General features: G+C 36.3%; 2 protein-coding genes across 4 annotated transcripts in view; both read left to right on the forward strand.

The window, feature by feature from the left end:
- The first annotated feature begins 1,271 nt into the window (after positions 1–1,271).
- myoz2b (myozenin 2b) lies at positions 1,272–10,493 on the forward strand. 2 transcript variants are annotated; one of them, XM_067441640.1, is made up of 6 exons: positions 1,272–1,430; positions 3,308–3,420; positions 5,032–5,198; positions 6,336–6,435; positions 7,083–7,266; positions 9,423–10,493. In XM_067441640.1, the coding sequence occupies exons 2-6, from the start codon at positions 3,336–3,338 to the stop codon at positions 9,646–9,648; spliced, it is 762 nt and encodes a 253-aa protein (XP_067297741.1). In that variant the 5' UTR covers positions 1,272–1,430; positions 3,308–3,335; the 3' UTR covers positions 9,649–10,493. The 2 variants fall into 2 exon arrangements, with proteins under 2 accessions (XP_067297741.1, XP_067297742.1); XM_067441641.1 differs by lacking the exon at positions 3,308–3,420 and having other exon boundaries at positions 1,283–1,430.
- A 1,542-nt stretch (positions 10,494–12,035) lies between these two features.
- The window catches only part of usp53b (ubiquitin specific peptidase 53b), a 51,313-nt gene continuing 48,929 nt past the window's right edge, over positions 12,036–14,419 (forward strand). The window contains exon 1 of one of the 2 annotated variants that reach the window (XM_067441643.1): positions 12,036–12,375. The gene's annotated coding sequence lies outside the window, so the exon portion shown is untranslated. The remainder of the gene's footprint in view (positions 12,376–14,419) is intronic. The other variant, XM_067441642.1, reaches the window with a different exon arrangement.

The following is a 14,419-nucleotide window of genomic DNA, read 5'->3' on the forward strand; positions in this document are numbered from 1 at the left end:
TAGCAGCAGCATGTCTTACTTGCTCACAGCAGCATGTTGGGCATGCATTGGCAGCAAATCTCGTACTTGCTCTGCACCAGCAATAACCTCAAAAAAGTAGCAGCAACGTAGCAGATATTCCACCAAAACTATATTAACATATTTAACATTCTCAGAACAGACAGAAATAGGCACACACACACACACAAACACACACACACATGTCGTGTTTCCATGTTTTATGGGGACTTTCCATAGGCGTAATGGATTTCATGCTGTACAAACTGTACATCCTATCCCCCTACACTGCCCCTGCCCCTAAACCTACCCGTCACAGGAAACATTCTGCATTTTTACTTTCTCAAAAAAACTCCTTCCGTATGATTTATAAGATGTTTTCCTCATGGGGACCTAGAAATGTCCCCACAAGGACAAGGACAAGGATTTCGGATATTGCTATCTTTGTAGGGATTACCAGGCCACACACACACACACACACACACACACACACACACACACGCACGCACACACACACACGCGCACACACACACGCACGCACGCACGCACACACACACACACACACACACACACAGTTGGTTTTAAATTACTATTGTTTATTTAGTTCAGGACTCTAAAGTTCTTTCAGAAAGCCATTTTCTAAAACACGATTTAAGCCCTACCCCTGTCTTAATTTAAACCCTGTCCAGGAAACCATCCATACATTTCTATGTTAATTCAGAAAGTTTATTTTGCATGTTAACCATTTCCATTCTTGATTTTTCATGGTACATTTTCTAAATGCACACTAAAATAATTGAACGGAAACCTGAGTGAGATTGCGCATTTGTTCCTTTACATTTCCCTACTCTGTGTAACTGTTACTGTTGTATACTAATGTTTAAACTATCATAACCACCATAATAACTGCTATCATAACTACTACCATAATTCAGTCAGATTTTTTGGAGCAGCCAGCTATCTCAGTTCTGAGTTCCGATTATGTGTTATGCAATTCGGCAGGAGCAGGATCATCATACTGCCCATGCTTCTGGAATGAGAAATAATCGGGTCTATCTGCTGGAAGGCCCGCCTTAAATGATAATCAAGAAAATCCCAGCCTCTGAAGCTAAGAATTTCACAGACCAAAGCCTCATCTCTGTTTACACACATATATACAAAGTACTCACCCACAGACTTTTGTACACTTTACTCTCATGAATACAGTTCTCCCTCCCCCTTCCATACCATCTTATAGCATTGTGAGAGGTTTGAGTGCTGAACACAGCTAAAATTAGCCTATTGATGTAAGCTAGCGTTCCACTAACACCCGCACACACCCCCATCCCAGTGCAAGTCAAGAACAGAGTGCGAGACAAAGGCAAATCAGGCCGGATCGATCTATCTAAAGTAAACTCTACATTTGTACAGGTAGAACTCAGCAGCTCTAACAGGTAAGAAGCAGCTGGCATTCCTTGAGAGAGTGTGTGCTGTGTGGATATAATGATAACTGACATGTGTTATAACAATGTTGGGGGTTGTGTCTTGTGGACAGTTCTGACCCTTAAACTATGATAACAAAACATTGATACAAAGAGATGTATTTTAAATAAGAAAAATATGAAATATGGCATTTAGAAGATTGATGAGGTATAAATGCGCACATAATAATGGAATGATGACTAAACAGAATTACATTTTAAAATGTATTGTCATAGAAATACAAAGCATGCAGATAAACTCATTTTATTGCATAACCTTGAAAAAAAATCTAACTTTTTAATTAGGAATAACAGTCTACCGACACAAATCGATTTAAGCATTAGCACAAAAAAAAAAGAGAATTCAGAGTTTAAAAAGTTTAAGGATTTTGATGAGAAAAAGTAAAGGATAAAATATCTAGGCTGTGTGAACTGTACCAAAAAATTCTATTGGCTTTGATCAGCCTAAGTAACCCAATCTACACCCTGGACACAATGTTCCGTCAACAGCTCATGCATAACGATTGATTTATATCACTTCATGACATATGCTATCTTGCTCTGTAGAGATTTGGCTTGTGGTCGGGTAAGTTTCACCTTTATGCTTGAATGACCCTTATGGAAGGACATTTACAGTGGCTTAGAAAGTCTAAATATGGGATAAAGGATTTGCTTCGGTTTTAATGTCATGTCTTAATTATTAAAATTGTATTTTCGGTTTTCTCAGTTTTTGTCAGGGTCAAAAACTCGATAGCAATCCTCAACAGTTTTACACAGAAGTCCTGAATTATGAATTTGTATTTTAGTTAAATTACAATAAGACTGGCAACATATTAGGAATTATAGCAATGAAAACATACAATAATAGAATTATTAAAATAATTCATCAGAGGTGGACAAAGTACGCAACTTCATTACTTGAGTAAGAGTAAAAGTACTACTGGTCAAATATTACTCCGTTACAAGTGAAAGTTGCAAAAACAGATTTTTACTTAAGTAAAAGTACAGAAGTATTTGTTTTTTTAAAAGTACTTAAGTATTAAAAGTACATTTCCTTTTTTATTTCAACACATTATTTTATTATTGTTGTACAAATGCACATTATGCCATCATGATGGTTTAAGCCAGTCAGTGATGCTCCATCTGGCATACTTGCATACGACTAACTTAAACTCATTTACTTGTATAAAAGTTATAAAGCTCTTTACAAAGTGCTGTGACTTTAAGGCCAAATGCACAGATCCAGTACACTGATACATGTCTGATATTCTCCAACTTTTTAGCTACACTTAAGACATAATCAACTTATGTGAATGCAAGACAAAACGAACATTTTGACATCCGTTTTCTTCCATTCTGCTAAACTGATCAGTGTTAAAAAAATGCTGAGAAAAATCATTGAACTTCACGAGACTCTACAAGAGTGACTCCTGATAAGCTTTCTGCAAAAACCCAAACACCTTTTAAAGAAGAAAAAAAATCATCCACTGACTTTCAAAGCTGCTGCAGAAGCGACTTTTGACCTTGATAGAAATGTAGTGGAGTAAAAAGTACGGTATTTATCTTTTACATGTAGTGAAGTTAAAGTTATAAGTATCCAGTAAAAATAATACTCAAGTAAAGTACAGATACTCAAAAAGTGTACTTAAGTACAGTACTCAAGTAAATGTACTTAGTTACCGTCCACACCTGGAATTCATCCTATTTATAACTCTTACAGTTTTTGTATCCTCATTTATAACCTTCTTTTTTTCAGACAGGTTCTCTCAGGACTTTTCCCAATCACATTATCCTATAAATGCACTTTAGATAGTTTTACTTCAAGTATCTGTGTCCTTTATGTATTGCAGCACCACTGGGATTCTCATTTAAACCAACATGTCACAGTTCAGCACTCTTTCAGTGCGTGAGAGGAAGATGCAGGCAGCTGCCCTTTGCCATGAGGTCCATGGTGGTGCCAACGGTATAACCTTCTATCAAAACCTGTTCTCAGATCAGCACTGTATTTTTACAGAGCACAGCACAAAACATAGCTGCCCATCACAGAGAGAAACGCCAACATTTAGAATGTGGTTCAGGGCCACAGCCTCATTCTAGCCATAAATAATCTTTTGTGGATGTTCTGCTGCCTGCCAGTGGATTCACTCTGTCATTGTCATGGGCTATTTCTGCAGAGGCTAAAGATGGAAGGATGGGGTAGGACAGCTGTGTTGGAGATGAAATGAGCACAGAATAAAGATCATGGAGGATAAGAGAGCTTCTCCTGTTCAAACAAAAACACAAAAAACCTTTCAGTTCTTCTTTTTAGATTAAAGAGCAATTTGAAATACTTTAGGTAGCATTAAACATTGCCATATTGAAACATCTTTCAGTAAAAATTAATGCACAAAGTGAATACTTTCTATTTTAAATAACAAGTTCTGTTTGGTATAACGTCAACTGTTTAGGTGAAAAGCCCCTGCAGCAATAGCACATGGTATGCAAATTTCCCTTTAATACAACTTTCATAATCATGTTTTACTTGTTTATAATGCATTTACCAATACATTTCAATGTTTTCCCCATGTGACCCATCATGGAATGTGTGTCTAACAAAGCCATCCACACTCACACTAAAACCTTTGTGCATTGGTTTTATTATATCATGATAAATTATGTTATTTGAATACATTATGTATTTATAGTAGGTATTCAAATATGAATCACATGAAGCATCTATATAGGTTCACTCATTTCATTATTAAGTCATTAACAAACATTACATTATAGTAATGTCATTTTCAGTACTTGATGTCCATGTACATTGTATTAATGTCATGAGTAATATATGATCATTTATAAGTATTGTATATACTTTATTTATATATTATATTTAGATTTGTAACACACACACACATATTTGTTTTTGTGACACATGGGGACATTCCATAGGCGTAATGGTTTTTATACCGTACAAACCGTATTTTCTATCTGCCCCTACCACTAAACCTACCCATCACAGGAAACATTCTGCATTTTTACTTTCTAAAAAATACCTAATCCTGTATGATTAATAAGCATTTTGAAAAGTGGGGACATGGCCAATGTCCTCATATTTCACCCTCTCCTGTAATACCTATGTCATACCTATGTCATTATACACATTTGTGTCCTCATATGTCACAAAACATGCCCCCCCCCCACCCCACACAAACACATATATTTGTGGCAATAGCCAACAATGCATTTTATGTATGAAAATTATCATTTTTTCTTTTATGCCAAAAATCATTAGGATATAAAGTAAAGATCATGTTTCATGAAGATTTTTTTTGTAAATTTCCTACTGTAAATATATCAATAATAATCAATAATAATGTATTATTACTAGTAATATGCGATGCTAAGGACTAAGGACAAGGTGATTTTCTAGTGATTTTAAAAGGTAATTTTAAATAAATAAAAATTACGCCATATGGCTGGTTAACATAGTAAGCTGGTTATTATAAAACGTTATCCAAGGTTTGATTATCCTTTATCCATTAAGGCTCTGTGGAATTATTTGTAATAACAATTTTTTTATATATTAATGCAGGTTGTACTATGGACCTAGGCAAAAAACTTTCCACTCCAAAAGACATCATGCTAGAGGAACTTTCTCTCTTGTCAAACCGAGGATCGCGCCTTTTTAAGATGCGACAGAGGAGGTCAGAGAAATACACATTTGAAAGCATTCAAAATGAAGCCAACACCATTTTAAATGTAAGTAGCAACACAAATACACTCACTTGAGCCTACATGCATACTGAAGTTTATTTGCTACATATTATACAATGAAGCATACATCCTTAAATGTTCAAAGAATGGAAATCAATGTAATAGCTGCATATTGTGCTGATGATAATAACAATGATCTAACTGACTTCTGATGTGATAAAATGGCTCTAATTTGATGTATAATTTGTCACTTGATCTCTTGACACTTGACACTGAGCCTAAGACTAAACTGTTCTGTTATGTAATTGTGATTTTCTTGTTTGAACAACTGTACTGTATGTGTGGTTATTTTATTAGCTGGTAAAACAAGCATGTGCTCAGCTGAATGAATTGCAGTCACACATGGAAGATAGCAAATGCCTCGTGCCCCGTGTCCTTCCAAATAATCCTTCTTTAGGGTCAGCACTGCGATGCGTCCCTGACAACCTACTTCATTTATCAATGTTCAAGTGTGTGTGTGTCTGTGCCCATGCTCACCCCTGTGTGCAAAAATACATTAGGCTACATAAAAAAAATCCATTCACGATAAGTATACATCAATGTGTTAAAAACACAGTATCTCTTATTTGCTAACAAAAATTAAAGATCAAGGGAAATATTTTAAAGTAAATAGTTTTTATAAATAAATTATTTTAAAAAACATATATTTTTAAAAGAAAAGATTGTTAGTGCTGTGACACAATGGAAGTATCGGGCTCTTGATATAATAATTCTGTAGGAATCCTAGATCCTAACTATTTTACTTGAAAACAGTGCTGTTGACATGAAGTTTTAAAATCCTCCCTGGAATTCTTTGGTCTAAAAGTGTCTTTTGTGTATATTTTTTAACATAGAGTGAGAGTGCACTTAGAAGTAATTGCATTATGCACACAGACATTTTAATGTATGTCAAATGTGGCTCAGTTTACACGACTTCACCCTTAGTGGAGAAACTGCTGCCAAAAGATATAGTGCTTTCATAATGCAATTTTAATTGTGGAACAATGTTACTTTAATGCCACTTTATCAACAATGTGAAATGATTTTAAAATAAAGAATATTCTAATTTAAAATTGTTTGTAAATTTACAGTATACAGTCTTTTTATGTCTATGTCCAAATTGAAACCGACATTTTGTTTCAGAATGAAAGTCAAGCAAATGCAGAAAACTCAGAAAATAAAGTTGCATCAAAAACACCACCAAACACACCAGATTCCAGAAACCCTGCGAACATTGCACCAGGTATGTCAAAATCCCAATCTTTATAATGAGCAGTTAACGTGGTAACAATGTAGAATCGTGTTTTAGAACACAGTTGATCTAATAGCGGATGAGTCAGGAGGATTGCAGTACTTGCTTGTTATCATGCTTGTAAGATGTTTACAAAGCCTTGTATCATCTATAAAGGAGGAAGTGCAATGGAATCAGAGAGAGTGAAAAGATAACATGATAGCGACAGCACACGCCACCCCCAACTTATATTCTATTTTTAGTTAGTGAATCACTCCAAGTTACTTTAAAAGGGTTAAAGGGGTATGTGTGTTGGTTTTACTCTCTGAATGTTCAAATGAATGCTGCTTTTGCTCTGTAATATAAACTTACATTGCACTAAACTAATGAAAAATATTGTAGGAGTCCATATTTTACAACTAAATCCAAGATAAAACTAGATTTTTGAGTGCAGAGTTCATTTGGTTTGAGTCCAGTTTTAATCTCCCCAATTCAGTTTAGTTCCAATCCTTTCATCTGAATTAAGGTCAATGCCTTTCAATTTATATGGTGTGTTCCACATTAGATATTCCTTATAGAGGACTGCAGTATATCCAGAATTTCACCTGATCAAATGATTACATCATATCAAAGTTTAAACAGCAGAAACTGTTTCGCAGGATACGGCGGTCCCTTGACAAACATTCCTCCAGAGAGGTTCAATGCCACAGCTATGCCTAAATCCTACCACTCCCCCTGGGAAGAGGCCATCATCAATGACCCCACGCTGGCCGACACACTTAAAGTTCACATGCCAGTGCCTGAGCCTAAAACAGAGCTGCCTGACTACAAAAGCTTTAATAGGTATTGCCTTTATTTCTTAATGCTATCATGTGAATACTGTTCCCCAAAACAAAAACAAAAAAAACATTTTGTTTAAAACTAAACTAGCAGAGTTTTTTTTAAAGGATATTTTGGTTTATTTTAAAGTTATTATGTGTATCATTAAATATAGTTTATTAACTATTGATGATGTTATTAATGATGTTATTTTAACATCTTTTGTTTTTAATGCATGACATGGTTGAAAATTATACAGTTATTCAAGCATATATGTCCAGTTCTGTAATAAAGTATTTGCACAACACAGCACCATCCTGAGGACGTGAACAGGAGGTGCAGTCTCAATATCATATATGCAGTTGTTCATATCTGAGAAATGTGCTCGTGCCCTAAAATGTTGAGTCATTTATCGGAGGTCTGATTTAGGCTGAATTTATACTGGATTTTTGGTCTAAATAAGTATTATATGACAGTGATGTTTATTTATTTTTTTAAATGTTTTTTCCCCCACATAGTATACAGATTTTAGGTATGTTTTATTTTTGTTTAATTTCTTCACAGTCTGTATACTAGAGTGATATACACTAATCAGACATAACAATATGACCACCAACACGGGAATTGAATAACACTGATTATCTCTTCATCACAGCACCTGTTAGTGAGTGGGATATATTAGGCAGCAAGTGAACATTTTGTCCTCACAGTTGTGTTAGAAGCAGGAAAAATGGGCAACCTTAAGGATTTGAGCGAGTTTGACAAGGACCAAATTGTGATGGCTAGATGACTGGGTCAGATCATCTCCAAAACTGCAGCTCTTGTGGGGTGTTCCCGGTCTGCAGTGGTCAATATCTATCAAAATGGCTCAAGGAAGGAATGGTGGTGAACCAGCAACAGGGTCTAGAAGGCCAAGGCTCATTGATGCATGTGGTGAGTGAAAGCTGGCCCATGTGGTCCGATCAAACAGACAAGCTATTGTAGCTTAAATTGCTCAAGAAGTTCATGCTGGTTCTAAAAGAAAGGGGACAGAAAACACAATGCATCACAGTTTGTTGCATTTGGGACTACATAGCCTGATCAGTCAGGGTGCCCATGCTGACCCCTACACACTGCTGAAAGTGGCATGGCAACAGTGAGCCAAGAGCATCAGAACTGGATCACGGAGCAATGGAAGAAGGTGGCCTCGTCTGATTAATCAAGTTTTCTTTTACATCACATGGAGGGTCGTGTGCGTGTGTGTTGCTTACCTAGGGAACACATGGCACCAGGATGCACTAAGGTCAGCTTGTGGAGGAAGTGTGATGCTTTGGGCAATGTTCTGCTGGGAAACCTTGGGTGCTGCCATCCATGTGGATGTTACTTTGACACATATCACCTACCTAAGCATTTTTGCAGACCATTTACACCCATTCATGGAAACAGTATTCCCTGGTGGCTATGACTTATTTCAGCAGGATAATGTGTCCTGCCACACAGCAAAAACGTTTTAGGAATGGTTTGAGGAGCACAACAATGAGTTTGAGGTGTTGACTTGGCCTTCAAATTCCCCAGATCTCAGTCCAATCGGGTATCTGTGGGATGTGCAGAGCAAAGTCTGATCCATCTAGTAGAGTTCATGCCTCAACGGGTCAGGGCTCACTGAAAAAAGAATTTCAGGTCTCCAATTGAACATTTTCTAGTGACTGATCACATCTAAAGTTTTTAGTTGCCCAAATCGAATTTCTGTGAATTAAACTGCATAAATTCACAAAAATTCAACTTGGCCAACTGAAAAATTTAGATGTGATCAGTCACTAGAATTTTCAGTTGGAGACCTGCATTTTTTACAGTGCTGTTCTGGCAGCAAAAGGGGGATCAACACAATATTAGGAAGGTGAGCATAATGTTATGCCTGATCGGTGTATAAAAGTATACATTTACACACACACACACACACACACACACACACACACACACACACACACACACACACACACACACACACACACACACACACACACACACACACACACACACACACACACACACACACACACACACACACACACACACACACACACACACACACACACACACACACACACACACACACACACACACACACACACACAGAAAACTATCAACAGAACAGAAATCAATACAGATGCCTTAGTAATTAAATGTCCGTTAAATCTCAGGGTGGCTACACCATTTGGTGGTTTCGAGAAATCTCCACGAGGGATCACCTTCAAGCTTCCAGAGGTGGACTTGAATGTTCCTCAATACCCTGAGCTCCAGGATCCTAGAGCTAAGCGGCCCACTTTCAACAGGACTGCCCAAGGGTGGATCTCCGAAGGCATGCCTCTCATTTTACCCACGGTCTCTCTGGAGCCTTTCGAGATCCCTGAGTCTGATGATCTGTAACACTGATTGAATCTTTCCTGTCCTCCAAGCCCAATGAGCTTGACTGTGGTAAAAGGTATTTGTAGATATCATCCATAGTTCCTAATTGCAGGCCAGATTTGTGTTTTTTTTCTTTTCTTTGTATGTTGAAGTGACTTTTGAACAGCTGTTCTTATGACAGGAATTTCTTTTTATAATGTATGCTTGGATCAAAAGGGTATTTAACAAAACATAGTTATGTGAGGAAGCATAAATAAAAATCAGAATAAATCATTTCTGTTGGGCTAAATTCCACATAGCATTGCAACTGTTATTATACTATTTATATCTCCAATCATACAAATTTAATGTTATTATTATCTAGCTAAACAATTACCTTTTAAACAGAAATGTATTTAGATTTATGGATGAATGCACTTTTTTTTGTCCTTAAGAATATGGAGTTAATTTATTGATACATCCATGGTGTTGTAGTGATTTTCACTAACATTATGCATGGTTATACATGGTAAAACATCATCAGGTTGCCGTTATCTTCATCAGTATATTTAGTACAACATCACATAATTTTGATGTTATATTTTTTTATGTTTTTTGATTAAACATGTTGCACTCTAGAGTCCACAAAACCCCACAAAGTGTTTTAAAATCATTAATTTTAAAGTTGAAATACATTGATCGGGGACAGATCAATGGTTGAGACAGCCATGTAATAATGTGTTGAGTGTCTGAAAAGTTTGTACTAGAAAAATATATTCATATATATTTCTGAAGAAAAAAAAGTTTTGTGAACTGTATTTTTTTTCTTTTGGCTGATGTTTAACATATCAATATTCAATGTATTGTAGCTCCAAACTGTACAAATAAATTCCATATTTATTTCAAATTTCTGTCATTATACACACACACACACACACACACACACACACACACACACACACACACACACACACACACACACACACACACACACACACACACACACACACACGCACGCACGCACGCACGCACGCACGCGCGCGCACACACACACGTTTGTTTGTGTGACATATGGGGACATTCCATATAGGCGTAATGGTTTTCATACTGTACAAACCCTATTTTCTATCCCCCTTCACTAGGTTTACACCCCAACCCCTAAACCTACTCATCACAGGAAACATTCTGCATTTTTACTTTCTAAAAAAACTCATCCTGTATGATTTATAAGCCTTTTGAAAAGTGAGGACATGGCCATTGTCCTCATATTTCACCCTCTCCTGTAATACCTAAGTCATACCCATGTCATTATACACATTTGTGTCCTCATATGTCACAAACACACACACACACACACACACACACACACACACACACACACACACACACACACACACACACACACACACACACACACACATAACATTGTCAATAACAACAGCAATAACAACAACAACAGCTATAATAATAATAAAAGCAATAGGCCTATTAATAATACTAATAATAATAACAATTATTATTATTATTATTATTATTATTATTATTATTATTATTACTATTATTATTATTATTATTATTATTATTATTATTATTATTATTATTATTATAGGCCTAATTATTTATAAAATAAATAATTATCTGTGTGGTATTTTCTGTTCAGCGTACTAAATTACCATCATCATCATCCAAATCAGTCTCTGGAAGAATCTGTCTCAGTAACCCTGAGACATAGCTCACAGACATATCCTCTGACACTGGCTATATTTACAGGAGTCATAAGTAGCCTTGAATTTGACACTCCTTATGTGCTACAGTTACAGTAAACACAAATACTTCCAGTCAGCAAATGCTTCCTTCCAGCCCTTAATAAAAACGTGCATTGAAAAAAAAAACATTAACTATTTCACATTATAAATACTGTTAAATAATCACAAACATAACTGAAATATTCCATATGAAAACATATAGCCACTGCTTATTCTTGTGATCTGTTCAGTTCTTGCCTGCAGCCTTGTTTCACCTCATTATTCACACAACAGTGACTAACAAATGCTAATTATATTCAGCAAAATATAGATAATTTAGACTAAGATGAGACACTATAACTACGCGTACTGCGCTCTCTTTCAAAACACAAAAAGGACAAGGCAAACATAATCTGTCTGTGTATGGTCACTGTTCAGTGTGAGATTAAAAAAACACATAAATAAGATCAACATCTTACATATGTTTAACAAAACAACGAAATATTTTATTATCTTTTGAGTCATATGATTTTGTGCGGTACTTTGCCCCAGTTTCGGGTAGAATTGGTTCACTGTACAAAAATCTATATGTCACATTGGTTGTTTTGCTTGGTCTCGTGAGAATATGACTGAATCCACGCCCTCCAAACACGCGGGTTATTCCTGCGGAATGACAGTAAATAGTGTAGCGGTATATGTGGGGCGGAGCCAGCGCGTCTAACTCCACATCCATCAGAATAATCTCCAGCTCAGGACCTGATCGGATAAACCCTCATGTGGATGAGTGTGGAGGAGCAGGAATGCATGAACATGGACACAGCGCTGCGGTGTTATTGTATTTAGGCCTGTAAGCGGATCTTTGACCATATGGATTTTGACCTGCGCTTTATGACATTTTGAGCAATGAAGGATTTCGACAGTAAGTAACTTGAGCAGGACGCGCACAATGAACTCAGCTCCTTATGCATATGGATACACGCTTCTAAAAGCAGGATTTGAATACCAATTTACTGGACACGCGTAGGTGAGTTATGCTTGTTTATTAACGACTGTGTTTCGAAACGTAGCTAGCTGCCTACATGAACAACATTTTGAGGCATCATAGGCGCGTTCTAATGCCCAGAAATGCTGCATAGAGCAGGTCACCTGATGCGCATGCGCAGTAACAGGTGTAACGGCATGCTCATCGCATTTCTGCTTTGTTTATCACATGTTATGCATATACTTTTACAAGACAACATAGTTATGGATTCTGTTTCATAATTACTAGGTTGAAACAAAGTGAATGACATTCTGCAGCGTTTTAATGGGCTTTTAAATGACAAAAGTGCTCACACAGACAACCAGATCTTGGTGACCCCCCCCCCCCAACAGTTCTGTCACTGTTTTTACTGTTTAGAATTGTTCTATGTACTATGCACTATAATTGTTTCATGATGAATAGCTCCAAATGCAATTTATAAGACCGGGCAGTTATGCTGGTCAACTCCAGAGCAGCCTATTATATACTTTAGAGTGAATATTGAAGTTCTTGTGAGAACCACTCAAATTCTCCAGAAAACCCTTCATTGTTTGTTGTAATCTTAATTACATACTGTTAGAAATCCTGTGTTTTTAGTATGAAGAGGCTGACATTCAGCATTAGTGCTGCAGCTGCCTACAGCCCATCATCTTCATGCGGTAGCCATGGCAATGGTCCAGCATTTACAGTAATATACTGCGACACTGCGGCAACAAGTTCTACATTTATCTTTAGCCTGATCATAGAGGCTCTGGGTAGAGGATTGCCCCTTAGCACTAAAAACCAGTCAGATTTCCTTACACAATCATCAGTCTTAGACATCATGATACAGCTAAACTTCTTAATGCCAACTAAAAAGTCTGAATGCAATACTGCCATGGATTATTGGGGTTCAAAGTACTATAATAAACTTTAGTCACTTTAATAATAACAAATATAATATCTCATCATGTATAATGAGTTTGAGAGCTGCAGAAGTACAAGCAGGGCCTCTGCATCACAGTAAATGTTTGTAATACTGCAGATGAGAGTTGATTACTAAAAAAAAAAAAAAAATTATATAGAATATTTTGTATTGCATATTAGAAACAAAGTGTCATATCTTAATGAAATAATCATGTCTTTGTCATTTCAATGTTATATCCTACTTCCAAGGACGAGCACAAAGTTATAAGTATTTAATTTAACAGTTTTTAGAGCTGTTTAGATCTCAGTTTTTCTAAAGAAACCACAACTCAGAACTGCAACATCTCATGCACTGTAGGCAACTGTAAAAATGATTTTGTGTTGCAAATACAGCACTGAATATGTAATACTTTTGCTTTGAATGTGTTAAGCAACATTTTGTGAAAGGAAAGCTGTATATTGCTCATTTTATATATTTTGTCTTTAGATTTGTTTTACTGTAACTTTGCAGTAAAATGTAATTCCACCATTAAAATGGATTAATAGTAGTTTAATTTTTTCAGTTTTCAGAAAGAAATATATTTAAATGTTTTGAATCATGGATGCATTAAATATGTTTATTAAATATTAAATTACATATAGAAAATTCTTTTTTTATGGATTAAATTCAACCACGCAAAATAACCAAGCTCTTTCAATGGATTAGTTCAACAATCAACAGAGATCACTAAGTCCATGCCACATACTTCTTTACAGTAGCTGCTTACAGATATATTTCAGTGTTGTTCTTGGCAGCCTGTCTTGTTTTCGGTAGTCCTTTTTTTATAGGTTGCTAAAGACCATTAGAATAGCTGTTTTGATATTTTATCTTGTCATTGTCATTGTGCCTCTTAACACTGAGGTGAATACCAGAGATAAAGTCTAATGAAATGTTTGGCCGTGGCCTGGATATTCTGTCTGATCCCAACCAGTAAAAAGGCAAGCCAGTCAGCAACGGTTTTAGGATTTATTGAGCATGGGGTAACCAAATCTCTGTTAATGTTTTGGTATACATTAGGGTCACCCATAAACCCCACCCCCAAACCCATCAGTTGGCCGTTAGCAGGTTGTAGGCATTTCCCACCAAATTGGCCAACCGTAA

The sequence above is a fragment of the Pseudorasbora parva genome, chromosome 4, assembly GCF_024679245.1.
Source record: "Pseudorasbora parva isolate DD20220531a chromosome 4, ASM2467924v1, whole genome shotgun sequence".
Taxonomy (NCBI): domain Eukaryota; kingdom Metazoa; phylum Chordata; class Actinopteri; order Cypriniformes; family Gobionidae; genus Pseudorasbora; species Pseudorasbora parva.